General features: G+C 32.3%; 3 protein-coding genes across 3 annotated transcripts; 1 reads left to right on the top strand and 2 right to left on the bottom strand.

Annotated features, from left to right (window-relative positions):
* The first annotated feature begins 3,956 nt into the window (after positions 1–3,956).
* Positions 3,957–5,313, top strand: LOC137814106 (polygalacturonase inhibitor-like). Its single transcript, XM_068616677.1, has one exon. The coding sequence runs from the start codon at positions 4,131–4,133 to the stop codon at positions 5,127–5,129; it is 999 nt and encodes a 332-aa protein (XP_068472778.1). The 5' UTR covers positions 3,957–4,130; the 3' UTR covers positions 5,130–5,313.
* An 831-nt stretch (positions 5,314–6,144) lies between these two features.
* Positions 6,145–7,992, bottom strand: LOC137814115 (small ribosomal subunit protein uS10y-like). The gene is made up of 3 exons (XM_068616684.1): positions 7,706–7,992; positions 7,509–7,622; positions 6,145–6,500 (listed from the first exon to the last, which is right to left on the bottom strand). The coding sequence occupies exons 1-3, from the start codon at positions 7,815–7,817 to the stop codon at positions 6,358–6,360; spliced, it is 369 nt and encodes a 122-aa protein (XP_068472785.1). The 5' UTR covers positions 7,818–7,992; the 3' UTR covers positions 6,145–6,357.
* A 3,614-nt stretch (positions 7,993–11,606) lies between these two features.
* LOC137814114 (uncharacterized) lies at positions 11,607–15,534 on the bottom strand. The gene is made up of 5 exons (XM_068616683.1): positions 14,755–15,534; positions 13,429–13,513; positions 13,147–13,316; positions 12,620–12,894; positions 11,607–12,070 (listed from the first exon to the last, which is right to left on the bottom strand). The coding sequence occupies exons 1-5, from the start codon at positions 15,128–15,130 to the stop codon at positions 11,894–11,896; spliced, it is 1,083 nt and encodes a 360-aa protein (XP_068472784.1). The 5' UTR covers positions 15,131–15,534; the 3' UTR covers positions 11,607–11,893.
* Positions 15,535–16,923: the final 1,389 nt, after the last annotated feature.

Below are 16,923 nucleotides of genomic sequence, written 5' to 3'. Positions count from 1 at the left end.
ACATATAAATATCACCTCAATACATATAAATTTGAAACGATTACATTCAATCCCAAAGGAAATGAATTATCCACTCATAGTAGTCATTACATGCACCAAAAAATTATTGAAAGCAAGAGAAGAAGATTCATAACGTTTCTCGTTGACAGATGTCTCCTAGGGTTTCTTTTCTCCTTTCTCTCTGCCTTACCCCATCTTTTAACCTAATTGGACTTGGACTAAGTGACATATCTAGTCATAATATATCAATTTGCATCATTTCTCCTTAAATTCGGGAAAATAACACAAAAGTGGGATTAAATAGTTCTAATAATCTCATAACTCCAAAATATATTATTGAATTCTAATATTTCAAATTAGGGTTGAGTCATAGCTTAATCAACAATTAAAATCAATAAATGTCTAACTATTTGCATGAAATTTCACTAAATAATGACACTTATCATCATTATAAAAGAATTAAATCATATCCTACCTCCACGAATCTTAAATAATTAAAAAACAATGGAATACCACCTAGTTCGAGAAAGTGGTGACGCTCATTCCTTGTAACAAATTATGGACACTGTAAATGGTCCAACATGCACTAAAGCTACTTCGTTGTGAGGTAAAAGACTCTCACCTTTGTGTTGAAGCTAATTAAAACCTCCAATAAAAGAATGAATATTACAACAAGCCATAAAGACTCAAAACCCATCTGAAAATACCTAAATTTAATCTGAAAACCACATAGAGACTTTTTAGCCTCTATTGCACAAGATCATGAATGACAGGATTTAGCCTCATTTCATCGTCGTGAAGCTCGGCCCGTTTAAGAGATCAGGCGACCCCAAAAACTATCACAAAATCTTTTACAAGCGTTAATGTCAATAGGTTAGATATCGTGCTGCAAAATGTTCATACGAACATTATCTAATACAACATTGGATTGGTTTAACAATTTATTTGATTGATCAATTTCATCCTTTGAAGACTTCTCCAACTCATTTTACCCAAAATAAAGTTAAACATCCCGCTATATTTACAAAATTAGATCCATTTTAGAGACTAAAAAAATTATTGATATCTTAGTTTCTAATATTGATAAATGATTTCTAAATTGGTATCTAATTATATACAAACTTTAGAATCTAAATAATTGGTAGTTAAAATTTAGGGAGCTAATTAAATATCAATTTAGAAGCTATTTATCAATAATAAAAACTAATTTAGAAACTAATAATTTTTTTAATCTCTAAAATAATATCTAATTTAATTAATATAAAAGCTAATATTTTTTCTCTAAAATTGATTTTTAATTAATGATTTTCTAGTAGTTAATGTAAAATAAAATGAAAAAACCAGTTCATGGACTATGTTTTGCAACATTGCAATTAAAAATTCTCCGTGTGACAACAAGATCATAAAGGAACTCCAAGCAAATTCATCCAATGAGTTTCTTCTACAAAATTAAAGAGACATAATGACAAATGTGAGATTTGACGCCTCTTTACATATTACAACAGAGGAAGTAATCTAAATTTAAAAAAGCCTATAAAAGATAATGCTAGAAATTTTCCAAGCGAAAATAAAAACTTAGAATATTTATTGGATGAAATAAAATTAAATAGTATTAATCATATTAATGAGAATTAAATTAAAAAACTAATATTATTTATGCATGAACTAATAATTATTTTTTTAATGATAAAATTAAATAATAAAATATTTTTATTAATATTTTTCTTTTGATTACTAATTAAAATAAATGTCAAATAATAAATTAGTACTTTTTTATAATCATAATATATATATATATATATATATATATTTACCATATAGAATATATGACTTGAGTTTATAATACAAAAGAGAAGACGATACACCAAAACGTTAGTGTTTTTTATTAACTCTAGCTAATTTAGCATAGAAATGTAAAATATTAATTAAAAATTTATATATATATATATATATATATATTATTTTCATAAATAAGATAGTCATATATAATGTACTTTCAATTTTAAAAGAATGTGAAAAATAAATTTATATTATTATTTAAATAATTTTATCCATCGTGTTTTAGTTTATAATTTTTGCTTTTCTATTTATCTATTTTTCTATGTATCTATTTAAAATAAAATAAAATAAAAACTAGAATATATCTATATGAAAAGGAAAATCAAACCTATTTTATCAAATTTATTATAACTATTTATTAATTTAATATGCAAATAAAATTTGTACATATTTAAATATTATTTAAATTATATTGAAAAAAAAAGTTGAATTAAAAGAGGTGAATTGAACTTTAAAATAATTTTGAAAATTTTTATAAATGAACTAAAGATCAAATTTGATCCAAAGAAAATTTTTAAAAAGGCAATTTTAGTTCTAAGAAAGGTTATTCTTAATGTTTTTTTAATTTTCACCAAGATGCAATGTGAGTTTAATTCATATATAAGTTGTAAGAGATTAGGGAGAAAACACTCTTAGCACTCTAATCCAAAGCGACAAGAAGGAAAAAAAATGTCTCTTTTAGATGAAATTTGTAATTATATATTGTTTTTGAGAATATTGAAGTTTGCATTTTGGTTTTGTTTGAATCATTTTTATATAATTTTAGAAAAATAACTATTTTTAAGAATGATTGTTTTTTGACTAATTTTGCCCTCCAACAAGACAACTGGCGGCCACAGCTGCATCCAATATCTAAACAACTCTCTTTTCAACCCCTTTGTACTTCTTTGACCAATCCAGCTACTTCTCACATTAGGCATACACCAACTAAGTAATATTAATAATAATAATAATAATAATAATAACCAAGTAACTGGATGTGTAACTAGAATAAGACTTTTATTATAGTAAATATGTGAGAAACTCTAAAATAGAGCATTCAATTTATTCGGTCTATTCTTCATTTTGTTTATTATTTATATTGGATTTGTAATTATTTTCTTAAAGGTTAAATTCTTCATTCTTATAATTACCTTGTTTTAACGATTTGTAGTCTTGATTATTTATTTTAAAATTTATTAGTTTGTCCATTGGATTTGTTTTCATATTTGTATTTTCTTAAAATGTTTCCTAATTTATTTGTTAATATTTTATTATTTTTAATAATAAGTCTTGTTTAGGTTGAAATCCTAACTATCATTATCGTTGCGTTAATAGTTTAAATTTATTGTGTGATTAAGATTTAAATATTCATTATGTGATTAACCTTTAATAACCAATAAAAATAAGAATTGAGTTGATTGTAGAATTTTTGGGATTCATATAACTGACCCTTTAAAGGATGTTATATTTGTTTTGATAGCCAGAATGTAGTCCAGAAAAAAAAAGAGTTTAATGAAAAGGGGAAAACATTATAATTATAAGAAATTCTCTGGCACCACCATACATTATCCCTGCACTTTATATATATATATATATATATATATATATATATATATTATTTGTGATAATTAGTAATAAATATTGGTAGTTAAAATAAGTTTTGTAGTATTTTTTATTGATAATAATTTATTTTCGTTTGTTTTTTTTTATTTTTTTAAAGTTATAAAACAAAACAAAAAAAAACTGAAGAAATAAAAATGGACTATAAAATTATCTTTGTATTAGAGAATGTGAAATACAATAAATCTTATTATTAATTCTCACCTATATTTAAATTAATTGGTTTCTTGCCTACCATAAAAGGTTTTATAAAAAAATAAAATTAATTACCCTCTCAAACTCTAAAATTAAGAAAAGAGGTGCAGTTGAAATTATTTTAAAAAATAAAATTATATTTCATTTAAGATTATTTAAAAAAATAAAATTGACTTTTCATAATTAATATATAATTAATATAATAATTAATATATAATTAATATAATTAAGATTGAAGTTAAGGGGATAATTGATATAATTAATATGGAAGTTAAGGGGAAAGAAAGTATGGAGGTATTGGGAGAATTGGGGTTTGGCGGATTATGGGGAAGTGGTATTTGCTTCATGGATGAGGACGAAGGCATTAGGGAGGTTTTCGTCACTATAGACATCAGAGGAATCATAATATTATTATTAAATTATCCCAGCGCATGCATTAAATTGCAACGCTCTCCCAGATCTCTCATTCATTCTTCATTCTGATACCACCCAAAATGGTTACTGTGTTTAGACTATGCTTTCTCACGCTGTTGTTCTTCTCCCCAGTTGCATTCTCTGAACTGTGCAACCCAGAGGACAAGAAAGTGTTGCTGCAAATAAAAAAGGACTTCAAAAACCCTTACCTTCTAGCATCATGGAACCCAGACACCGATTGCTGTCAATGGTACTGCGTCGAGTGCCACCCTCAAACGCACCGCATCACCTCCCTCCTCATTTCATCCTCTGTTCCCGATACCAATTTATCGGGCCCAATACCACCTTCCGTCGGTCACCTCCCTTACCTAGAGACCCTCCGATTCCACAAGCTTCCTAAACTCACTGGCCCAATTCAGCCCACCATCGCCAACCTCACTAAACTCAAGGAGCTCTATATCAGCTGGACCAACATCTCCGGCCCAGTACCCCATTCTCTGGCCCAGCTCATCAATCTCCAGTTTCTCGACCTTTCCTTTAATAACCTCTCCGGCCCCATACCAAGCTCGCTTTCCCAGTTGCCTAACCTCTTGTCCCTGCGCTTGGACCGGAACAAGCTCACGGGCCCCATCCCGGACTCCTTTGGGTCATTCAAGAGGTCTGGCCCAAGCCTTCTGCTGTCCCACAACCAGCTTTCGGGGCCCATTCCGGCTTCTCTGGCCCACATAGACCCACAACGCATAGACTTTTCAAGGAACAAACTGGAAGGCGACGCTTCCATGCTTTTCGGGAGAAACAAAACGACGCAGATGGTTGACGTTTCGAGGAACCTGTTGGCGTTTGATTTATCCACAGTGGAGTTCCCCACCAGCTTGATATCGTTGGATTTGAATCACAATAACATCACTGGAAAGATTCCTGTGGGATTGACCGCAGTAGGTTTTCTGCAGGGGTTCAACGTCAGCTATAATCGACTTTGTGGTGAGATTCCGCAGGGAGGACGACTGCAGAAGTTTGATGTCGATGCATACTTTCATAACAAGTGCTTGTGTGGATCCCCCCTTCCCAACTGTAACTGACTGTTCACTTCACTCTACCCAACTTAATGCTTTTATTGTAGTTCTAATTCAAATAAAAATACTCGTTCCAGATGAATTACATAAAAAACCCTCTTTCTGTACACAATTGAAAGATAATGTCAACCTTTACATTCACCCAGGTTTCAATTCTTAAATCACTATGCAATGGATAATGTTCATCTAATTTCATGTTCTCTTTCTTGGCTTCTAAATATTTCAGACATTGTTTTAGTGCCATACTGCAGTTACTCAACAAAATAGAAACAATAAAAAAATTGAGATAAAAAAATTGAAAAGACAGTATGACATACACTTTTCTTAAAAGACCTTAAAAAAAAAAAAACCTTAAAAGACGTTGGACAACTCCTATCGATTCTAAAAGTTCGTATAAATTTTTATTCTGATTATAAAAATAAAAAATAAATATTTCTTTATTTCCGTATCATATCATCTTTGATGCATAGGACAGATAAGTAAACATTAAGCCATGCACATTTTACAATAATTGTAGTACCAAAAGTTGAAAAGGTGTCATGTTTATTTGTTATATTGTAGAGCCCATTCCATTTCCAATATTTATTTCAGAAAAAATAGTTGAACACTAGAAAGAAAACAGGTTAGGAAGATAAATAAGTGATAAAGATAATTGTTAAGGTAATGAGAGCAGAAATACATGGCCTGTTTATTGTGTGAATATTGTTTAAGCGCCCAATAACGTATTAATAGGATAACTTATTTATTCATCCAAACAACTTCTACAATTACTAATTTAAACGAAACTCTACACAAAAACAAATCCATGTGGGTTCAAAAACTAAAAAACGAATGATAAATTTTTCCTTTCAAAATATCAGTACCCTTTTGCAATGAAATTAACTCTCGATACAAATCATTGACATTTTGCCTGGTTTTTATGTCGTTTTCAATTGGAAGAATATCTAAAACTAGTTCACCATTAGTATTAGGTTTGAAAATTTGCTGGAAATAACGCAAGGAAGATGTAATGATAGCAAGCTGAGTCCAGAAAAGTGATTTTAATAATTTCAAAACAACTATATAATAGCTTCTAGAATTTCTTAAGATGACATTTCTCTGGTATTTCATCAATGTCTACAACCGTAAAACTAGATAAAACAAACCAACTCAGTCAGGCAATCAAAACTTACAAAATACAGAATAATATGGGGGAAATAACTAGGAAGCATGACAATTAAAATTTGGATCAAGATCAGGCGTCTGCAATGGTCACCTCAACCTCAACACCAGGTTCAATCGTGATCGAGGTAATCTGCTTAACAACTTCTGGTGAACTGTAGAGGTCAATGACTCTCTTGTGCACACGAAGTTCAAATCTGTCCCATGTGTTGGTACCTAAAACAAGTAGCAATGTCATGAACTCAAGGGACAGTATCACTCATTCAACAATAAACATTCACTGAACACAATACTTCAAAATCAAATCACCAAGCTAAGCAACACATCAGTATCACTGTTCCAAAACACATGAACCTCATACAATTAAAAAAAACCAGTGCAAATCAAGAAAGCACTGCACCAAATCTTTTACCCCAATAGATGTCAGTTTCAGCTGCAAGAACGCCCATGCTCACAAATCACACAAAATCAATTGCAAGATAACACATGACAAAACAGCCAAACCGGCGAGCCATTTGCATAGGACAGACAGTTTACCATATAATGTAACATTACAATTTGTTGAAGAACGTTCTGATTTAAGAACCTACTATTATTCAAAACGTCCTTTCATGTTTATACTGCAATTTGATTTGCCTCGGTGTCCTTTCATCTCAAACTTAATGTTTTTTAGAATGAAATAAATAATAGATCATCAATGAAACATTTCAACCATCCCTTATTCACTTTTTATAAATAAAAATCAACTTTACCAAAAAAACATCCACTTTACCAAAAAAACATCAACTTTTGTTCTGTTTTCCTTCGATACCCTCCATCATCCATACTTAACACCAACCCAGACAGTTTGACAAGTCCAAGATCGAATAAAGGATGCAGCTTTACAGAACTAATACTTCCGCCATATGGGATAATTGATACAACACTTGTACTGTATTACAATTATAATACAATTAAGCACCTCATTTGGAATAAGCCAGTTAATTTCTACGGTTACTAATATTTCACCAGTACCAATACTTTGGGTCACTACTTCATCGAATCATCATGACTTAAGGCAGCCATATTTAAAATTAAAACTAGTATTAAAGCAAGATGGAAGGACACTAAAGCAAACCAGGTTGCAGTGTAAACATGAAAGCAACAGTATAAGAATCATATAATAAAAGGGACAAGTGAAGCACATAATAACAATAATAAAAAGAAGGGGAAAAGGTAAAATACCTTCACCGCAAGGGGATTTCCTTGTAGTGATGTTAAGAACCTTAGTTGGCATCCTAACAGGTCCCTTAACCCTGAGGCGCTTGTCCTTTGCACCGCGAACCAAGTCCGTACAAACTAACAGTAACATCAACATTGAAACATAAGCCTAAGGATTGTAACAAGCACAAAAAGGAAAAGTGGAATGAATTGATGCATACCCTTCTCGAGATTTTTGACGTGCTTGGAGGAGAGGGTGATCCTTATCTTGTGGATCTGTTCCTGAGATTCCTCCAAGCCGGGCTTAGTAGGCTTCATCGCAGCGTACGCCATTGTTCACAACCACGAAGAAGAACGCTGCTGCGTGTGAAGGTGAGAAGGAAGAAGGAGTAGAAAACCTAAAAAGAGTGCTTGGGTTTTCAGGGCAAAATATGTGTTAAACCTAACGGGTGAGGATGGTCAACCCGGCCCATCTAATTGGGTCCAATGTCGGCCCATCTTCAGTTTCATTTTGGTTCGGTGATTATACCCTCTTAAAAATGCATATGCTTTATAAGTGGTTACAAAATGGTTAGGGTTGGATTTCCAGCTTTTGAAAATGTTTGACGAGACAATAATACACGTTTCAGATAAAAATAAATAAATTATTTTATTAATAATTCTTTTTAACCATTATACATACTGTTATAATTTTTTAACTTATTTGGAGTCTGCACAATATTTTTTTTATCATATACTATATGCTGCTATTCAATTGTCATGTTCTCTTATAATAAATAAAAATAATTGAAATAATATTTATAAATTAAATTTTAACTTATTAAAATAGAATATGTGAACACACATGTAGAGATAGAGATAATGTTTGTGTTTTTAGTTGTTTTAAAAGAAATTCATCTCGCTTACTTAAGTTGTTCAAGCCTTAAAGGATTGTTTCTTAAACAATAAATTAAGTAGAATAATTTGTGTTTTTTTATTACAAAAGATGAATGTTTATTATATTAAAATAAGAATAAATTACAGATAGTTCGTTATATAAATATTCCCTTACCCTGTGATTACTAAAGAGAAAGAAACAGAGAGAAAATATGTAACAAGTAAATGACAAAAAAAAAGGAAATAAGAAAAAAAAAATATAGTGAATATAATAGTTGTTTGACATTTAATAAAATAACTCAAAAAAATATTAACATCATAACATTGAATGTCTTATTCTTAATTTTAAAAATTAAGAAATTAAATGTCTTTAATTTATTAATTTTAAAAATAAGAAGATCAAAATTATATTTTACATGTTAGGTATTAGTGGGACACAGAGAAAGAAAATTAAGTTTAATATGAGTAATAAAGTTATATTATTATGAAAATTTTAAGTATTATAGGATAGAGGAGAGTATATATGAGATCCATGGAGTTATAAAGAGCATGCAGGCAGATACGTGGAGCATGTTGTTACAGGCTAACCTCCTCCCGTAAACTCATGGTTGAAGCAAGGACAACCTTGAATTTATTTCCAACGTTGAGGACGAAAAGCAAATTTATGTGCATTATATTGACAAAGATTAGGATAACAAGCACAACCAAAAACTTTAAAACGAGTGTAATTAGGTGTGGTGTGAAAAAGTTTGTAATGGGCGTGTCACTGTGTATAACAGTGAAGGGAAGCACATTAATAATATGAACAGAGGATATAAACGATTTAGCCCAAAATTTTAAGGGAAGATTAGCATGAGCAAGTAAAGATAAACTCACATCCACAATATGACAATGCTTGCGCTCCACTAAACCATTATGTTGATACATATAAGGGCACGTTAGACAATGATGAATGTCATGCTGATGAAGAAAAGGTGTTAAAACAAGAAATTCACGCGTGTTATCAGTTTGCAGATTACAAATTTTATGACCAGTTTGATTTTCAACCAAAATTTAAATTTTTTTGAAAGCATTTGAAACTTGAGATTTGGTATGCAAAACATAAATCCACATGAACCTAGTATAAGCATAAAGAAAGACACGTAATATTTGGCTCCATTGGAAAGATCAGGGCCCCAAACATCGGTGTATATAAGTTGTAAGGGTGCAGTATAAGCAGTTGAAGTAGTGGGGTAAGGAAATTGATGACATTTAGCATGCACACATGCAACACAAAAACGAAGTTCATGTTTTACAAAAATATTATAAGATGAAAGAATCTGTTTTAAAGATTTAAAATGACAATGACCAAAACGTTGATGCCAAAGATTGATAGTAGCGTTGTCTCCAGTAAAGGAGAGGGAATTGGCAGAGTAATTTGAACAAGACTTTAAGTTACGAAAAATATACAGGCCATCTTTAAGAGTTCCTTGAAGAAGAACATGCTTCGTATCCTGATGCACAACATAACACATATTAGGATAAAAAACAAAGAAAACATTGTTATCACAAGAAAATTTGGAGACACTGAATTTTTTTTTGGTGATATCAGGCACAAGTAGAAGAAATAGAAGCAGAACCAATATGAGAAATACACAAACCTTTTCCATTACCGATTTTAACCGTGTTAGAACCTTCATAGGTCTGTTATCTAAATAAACAAAAGGAGAGTTGGTGATGTGATGAGTGGCACCACTATTCGGGTACCATAGAGGATCTTCCACAGTGGAAGGAGCACCTAGGATGGAGGCTTCTCTGGGAACACAGTTCTGGGTAGACAAGGAAGAAAAATTAGCATGCATATTATTGGACGAGGAAGGAGTATACCGTTGGCAACAAAATTCTGCAAAGTTGCCAAGCTTTTTGCAGATTTGACAGACCGACCTGGAAGAGTTCCACGAAGTCCAAGATTCAATGTGTGTGGGTCTGTAGTTGGAATGATGAGACCCTTGATTCGAAGAAGTGAGCATGAAGCTACGACCACCATGAGAGGAACCAGGTTTGCGCTGGAATTTGGCAGTAGTGGAGCGCGTAGGAGTCCAAGTAGCAACATCAGAGCAATAGGAGAAATAGTAAGATTATCAACATGGTGATGTTTGGCAAAGTGTTCTTCTTGGGCTAATAGCGGGGCTTCAATTTCATTGATGATGTATGATTCTTTACAAGACATGATTGATGCGACAAACTAAGCTGAAAGACCATCTAAAATTGTCTCAACGTGATCTTCAACAGAAGTATGGGCTCCTATGGCAACAAGCAAATCCACGATTTTCTTGATATCTAAAAGATAGGTAGTGACAGAACGTTCATTCTTGGGATTCTTGAGACGCAACCTGAACTTCTTGATCTGGACACGTGTGTTCGCAGCGAAATAGGTATGAAGAATGTCCCAAATTTGAGCAGAAGACTGAATACCCACTATCTTGGTGAGGAAAGGTGTGGTCATAGATGCTAACATCCAAGCCATGAGCAAGCTATCTTATTGTTTGTAGATGGTAGATGGTAGATGCAGGATTGCTGCATGTAGCAGAACCATCTTCAACAGGAATAAGAGGGGAGGAACTTAAGACCCATCAAGAAATTTGGACAGAAGTAAGCCATCTATTGTGACAAGAACCTGTTGCTTCCACAACAAAAAAAATTTCTTCAAACAGATTGAGAGATCGGTTTGGTAAAGAAATGGAGGGAAGAGGAAGAAGAATATAAGGATGAAGATGAAGAAGTCATGAAGCTAGTGAAGGTAGCAAAAGGCATGAGTGAGAGGAAATAAAAATAGCTATAAATACCATGTTAGGTATTGAGTGGGGCACATGAGAGAGAAAACTAAAGCGGATATTATTATGAAAAACTTAAGTATTACAAGATATATATATATATATATATATAAAAGAGACTCATGCAGTTACACAGAGCATGACATGGAGCATGCTGTTACGGGCTAACAAACTATATTTAAAAGAAAAATATGTTCACATATATTGTAATTTATTTTCATTAAATTTAATAATAATTTTTTAAATATATAATCATGGGCATATGGCTAACCAACACTAAAAATAAAATAATGAACCATTATACAATTACACAAGTAGAATGAATGGTTATCACAAGGTGTTGTCCATAACTGACTCAAAGTCTCGGAAAATCCATCCATTTTTTATCACCTTGTTTATTCTCTTCTAACATGGCACCCAAAACACAAACAAGTCAATGAATGGATATCATCACAAATTAAAACTTTTAAAAGAGATTACAACAGTTAAATCCCATCCAACAACTGTATCAGTTTTTTCACAAAATTCAACCCCCATCCTTTTTAACTTCAATGTACATATTTTCTTGATGATTATTTACAACTCCTTCCCTCTTCATTTGGGGACGGATATCTGAGGTCAATTATGCATGTTATTAGTTAGGGTGAGAATTGGAAGAGAGGACCAATGTACCAATGAACAATGTAAAAAGCAAGTTTTTCTTCATGTGCAATAATCCTGTCACAACTGAGACTCTTTCCATGGTAATCTATCAAGACCATCTTTAATGGCTCTTCGAAACTCATCATTGTGGAGAATGAAGGATGAGACATGCCCACCTGTGACCCATCTCACCTCAGAACCTGGCCAAGCTTTCTGAAGTTCCAGGACTGAGTGCTTGGGGATGTATCCATCATCCTGCAAAACAATGTTGACAATAATTAAGAGCAGAAATCAAGTAGCAAATGCAGACATCTCAATAAAACAAGACTTTGTAGACAGCAAAGTGCCCATTCTGGGGATTTCAGAAGGCTCTGAACTTGTGAGATAGGGATCAACATTTTATGTTACTTGCATTTTATCCTAGAGTACCAGTTTTTAATTTAAACCAAATGTAAGAAAACCAAATTTTCTTCCAATAAAGCCCGTATAAAAACTAAATATATAGCAGTGTACAAACTTAAATTCTCTCTCGGATTAGGTATTCTTTTAACTTGTTGCTTTGTTGTCTCAACAACAGCCATACTCAGAAACAGAAAGAAACAAGGCAGCAGAAAGTGGAGGTGTCCATGTAAAAAAACCTCATTTATTTAATAGTTGATGCACATTTAACAACATAAATCATGAAAAGGATCTACACGGCCATATAAATGGAAAAGAAATTTAAATGAATGATTGTTAGATCTATGTTTCTTCCAATTTTCACTAAAACACATTCATAAGGTGATGATGAAATCAGGAACTTACAGTGGCGGCAACAAAAATTACAGCACTTGGGCTTTTGGGAACTGGAAAACGTGTGACATCTGTGAGAGAGAGAACATTTCTCATTCGTTCTCTAACATCCTCGAGAGTCATTGCAACCTTCTGGGCTGCAAGATCCTCCCTCAGTGCTTCCCAGGCAGTGCCATGCTTTAAAATCCCCTCACAGAATGCCACAACGGCAGAATGTGGAGACAGAAAAGGTAGCGTTGCTACAGGTGTAGGGTGAAGTGATCCAACCATGGCAGCATGTACTCCTCCTGGAGTACATCCAAATATTGCAAATATCATATAAAAGGACAAACCAAGAGATTTGAAAAGTTCAAACTTGTTTGATTTCGCCACTTGTGGGACTACCACTGTTTTGTTATCTAAAGACTTAGTTCAAGCAATAAATTTTACTTCTCTGTAGTTTAAAAGAAAATCACTGTAGCTGTGTAAATCATAATAATTAAACAGGACTGTGAACATAAAAATAGTGAGCTCCTTGCACGGGTTCAGACAAGCCTTACCCATACTAAGTCCACAAATACCCATCTTGCCAAAACCTTTCTCATAGTCCAACCAGTGTAAGAGACTGCGTGCCTCTTCAATGGTTGCTCTTCCTAATAAAAGCAAGTCACTAACACACAAAAGTTTTGCACCACGCTGCAGCACAGGCCTCCTTTGTCCATAAAATGGACTGCAGTTGCACAACCACAAATACAAAGCATATGTAAACGAATAGTTTAAAAAAACAAAAAAAAGTATGGTCCTTTTGGTTTCAGAATAAGATCATGAAAAGTGTTGTTGACCTCTCAAGTACCATGGTTGCAATGTTTTCCTTCATCAGTGGTCCACCAAGACGCAATCTTCTCTCAAATGTATGGTCTCCGGTTCCTGCACAATGGGGATGGGAGAATATCTTTTAGTTTTAAAGAAAATGGAAAGATCTCAAAGACTTGGCAGAGAGAATTTAATATTCTGGGTTTCAGTAGAAGAAGTTCTTCTAACATAATGAGCTTATCAAACTTTTAATATAAATAGTAAAACTAATCAAACTCATATAACCTTCAATGCAAATAATTCATGAAAGGAATTAAAGATCAAATAGTAAAACTAACAGAAAATGGTTTAGTGATGGTTTTCTTAAGTTTGCCCTTCAACTAAGTAACTCTTGTAAGAAGTGAAATTCCAAAGACCATAATCCTTTTTCCTACTTATAATGGCTGATCCAACCCATCCAATGTACTGTTCACTGAATGAGGTCCCCTTACGATTTTGTCAAACCACAAATTCAGATCATTGTTGCCTGTAAACAGACAAACAATACATAATAACTTTCAACATACTATGTTAAGTAAAGTAGGTCTTTGCAAGGGACGTGACATGATAGGGAAGAAAGATGTTAAAGATCTTCCATCGCCTAGAAACATAATCAAATTATAGTATATAAGTGGATTGAAACTTCACTTTATAAATCAAGTTTCATGAGGGTGAGATAGACTTAAAATTTTCCTTCTAAGATGAATTTAAGGTTTATCCTAACAAGATGTTGTGTCACTTGCTATTGGGCCACTAACAGATCACTTATAACTATCTATTTTCACCTTCCAAGTAGGTTGAGTTTGGGAGGCACAAAAAATAAAATGTTCAAAGCACAGATTAATTTGTCTATAGGGAAATGACTAAAGATCATACTATTACAAAACAACTATACAGTTTCATTCTAAACACTTTTAATAAGAGTAAATTACAATGACAGATATTTGGTCAAATTTCTCTCAATACCTCAGTTTTTTACTCTTACACAGACCCCTTATTTATATGAAAAATATTACACTGAGACTTTTTATCCATAAAAATGAACCCTTTTAATTGTTTGAAAAATATGATACTGTGTACCCTTCCAAGTGAATTTGTTATAAAGGTTAACAAAAAATAGATACATTGTAAGTAATCTCAAGAAATCACATGGAAGTAGTGCAATTTACTCTTCAAATAATGGTTGCATTAGTATATATTGTAATCAGGGCAACCAGGCAAAAACACTTTATTTTATCCTATCACATTTTCATAATTTAACAATTACTTAACTTGTTTTCCCCATTTGTGTGCCTAATCAGCAATGTCGTTGTTACCTGCAAGATGAACAACACAGGCCATTCTGTTGGGGGACACAGACTTGGGCATGAGGAATGCAACCCTTGCAGTGTGGCTCTCGGGGGGCAATGCACCTAGCAGTTGCTCCTCACAAGGGGTTCTGAATACCCCTTCTCTCAAACTCGCATTCTTTGTCTCCCAAACGGTTCTCCAAACCGGTTCAATCAACTTCGGAGGCCAATTCTGCCCCGCCACTTCCGGGAACAATTGATTTATCATCTTCTCCAGCATCTCAAGTTTCGTGCCACCCCACCCTCGGGAGAAAAACGGGGTGCTCATCTTAGTTCGGTGCATGAATGCTCCATAAATGTGGTCCAACACATAATGAAGCATTCCCAGATTCACCGTCACCATTGCTTTCCCAGCCCAATTGAAAAAAAAAAAAACACTTGAGATGAATCAAACCCGGTCAGGCAAAAGGGTGTCGGATGACGGCAGTGATACACGAAAAGGAGAAGAAGAAGATGTTGTGCAATGTGGAATATTGGTACAGACAAGCTAGATCTGAAAGACCAATGTTTTTACCAAAAATATCAGAGATGTCCACAAAAAGATTGATTCGTTGGTAAAATAAAAAGCGTGTTGCTAGTGGCAGCTAGAGAAAAATTGAAGGAGAACAAAAAATGGAGATTGTAATTGTGACGGGATCCAATAAACGGAGATGGAGAGAGGAGAAAAAAAGAGATATGGATGATAGGTGAGAGGCAGAGAACCAAACTGACCAAACCAAAATATAATACTGTGGGCAGAGGTTCATTAAAACTACTACTGACTTCTTTTCTTTATAGTTTCTGTCAAAAAAAATTTTGTTTATTTAGAATAGGCGGTTCGAATCAAATAATTACTAAATAAATATTACATCTATTCTTATAAAATCCATATCTTTAACAATACATAGAAAAAAAATCCATATCTATAGTTTGTATTTTTACTTTATTTTTCATTATATTTTAAAATTAAAAAATAAATTATAACAACATAAAAAAATATTTTATATTTATATTTTATTTCTAATTATCTTTTAAAATTAAACTATCCAGTTTATCTATATAATTTAAATTATACAAATATTTAATATATAAATTACATAATAACAATTAAATTTATATAAATAAATATTTCATATATAAGTTGTATTTTAGATTTAAAGAAATAATTTTTGTTGTGATATATAATTATTTGTGACTAGTGCTTAGTATTTGAGTTTATGCAATTATTTTATTACTAAAATTTATAAAATAAAAATATGTGTAACATATAAATATATTTTAGGATCGAACGGGAGCATGAACTAGTTCTTTAGTCATTCGACATAAGATGTAAATATTATATTAAGACAAGTATATAAGAAATAATACATGTTATTTAAATAAAATATTTTAATAATGTTATTGAATGTTATGTTAAGATTGAAGATTTAGAATAGTTATTGCAACCCAAAACAATGATGAGAAATAGAATAAAATTGTGTTATACAACACAGGTTTGGATGATATTAATTTTTGAAGATTCATACTGATTTTATTTTATAGTCATGTAAACTATAAATTATGCGTCAATTAACATTTTTACTCACACTAACTATGTGAGATCCTGTAATGCAAGATTTTTAAAATAATATTTTTTTGTGTATACTAGATTACAATTACATCAAACACAACAATATATTGGTTACCTGGAAAGTTATCGACATGTCCCCTAGTCCATTGGGGTGACAAGATTTTACAATGCAAATCAACAATGATACTACACCCGATTGTTTAGACAAGGATGATAGTTGGTCACAATGGTGTCCATCTATTTGTCCTTCAAAATAATCACCTAATAATATTAGTTTGGTTTTAAAATTGTAAAATAAATTTTTTAACACGATAAAGATCACCATGGAATTGTTGTGCCATCTCCATGTGTTTGAAGGAAAATCACGACAATGACTTTCGTCACCTATGTGATTTACAAATTCTTGTGTGTTGATTGGATCTTCCGAGTTCTGATTTAGGATAACAACTTGGACATTATGTGCCAGTCCAAGAACTATGTTAATGTTGCAGCTGCACTGCATCATTGTATGAATGTTGTAATAATATTACTTGTGTCAAAATCAATATCTTCTCATTGCTGCATTGGAAATCCTTTTGTACAAGATA

The sequence above is a fragment of the Phaseolus vulgaris genome, chromosome 1, assembly GCF_000499845.2.
Source record: "Phaseolus vulgaris cultivar G19833 chromosome 1, P. vulgaris v2.0, whole genome shotgun sequence".
In the NCBI taxonomy this organism is placed as follows: domain Eukaryota; kingdom Viridiplantae; phylum Streptophyta; class Magnoliopsida; order Fabales; family Fabaceae; genus Phaseolus; species Phaseolus vulgaris.
The sequence above is the reverse complement of the archived record's forward strand: the minus strand, read 5'-3'. Positions and strand labels throughout refer to the sequence as shown.

Coding starts and splice junctions, on each gene's coding strand:
- LOC137814114 (XM_068616683.1), bottom strand. CDS start 15,130: ATGGTGACGGTGAATCTGGGAATGCTTCATTATGTGTTGGACCACATT. Junction 13,317..13,428: donor GCAACCATGGTACTTGAGAG/GTCAACAACACT, acceptor GTGCAACTGCAG/TCCATTTTATGGACAAAGGA. Junction 12,895..13,146: donor TATTTGTGGACTTAGTATGG/GTAAGGCTTGTC, acceptor GATGTACTCCAG/GAGGAGTACATGCTGCCATG.
- LOC137814106 (XM_068616677.1), top strand. CDS start 4,131: ATGGTTACTGTGTTTAGACTATGCTTTCTCACGCTGTTGTTCTTCTCC.
- LOC137814115 (XM_068616684.1), bottom strand. CDS start 7,817: ATGGCGTACGCTGCGATGAAGCCTACTAAGCCCGGCTTGGAGGAATCT. Junction 7,623..7,705: donor CGTCAAAAATCTCGAGAAGG/GTATGCATCAAT, acceptor TGTTACTGTTAG/TTTGTACGGACTTGGTTCGC. Junction 6,501..7,508: donor GAAATCCCCTTGCGGTGAAG/GTATTTTACCTT, acceptor TACTTGTTTTAG/GTACCAACACATGGGACAGA.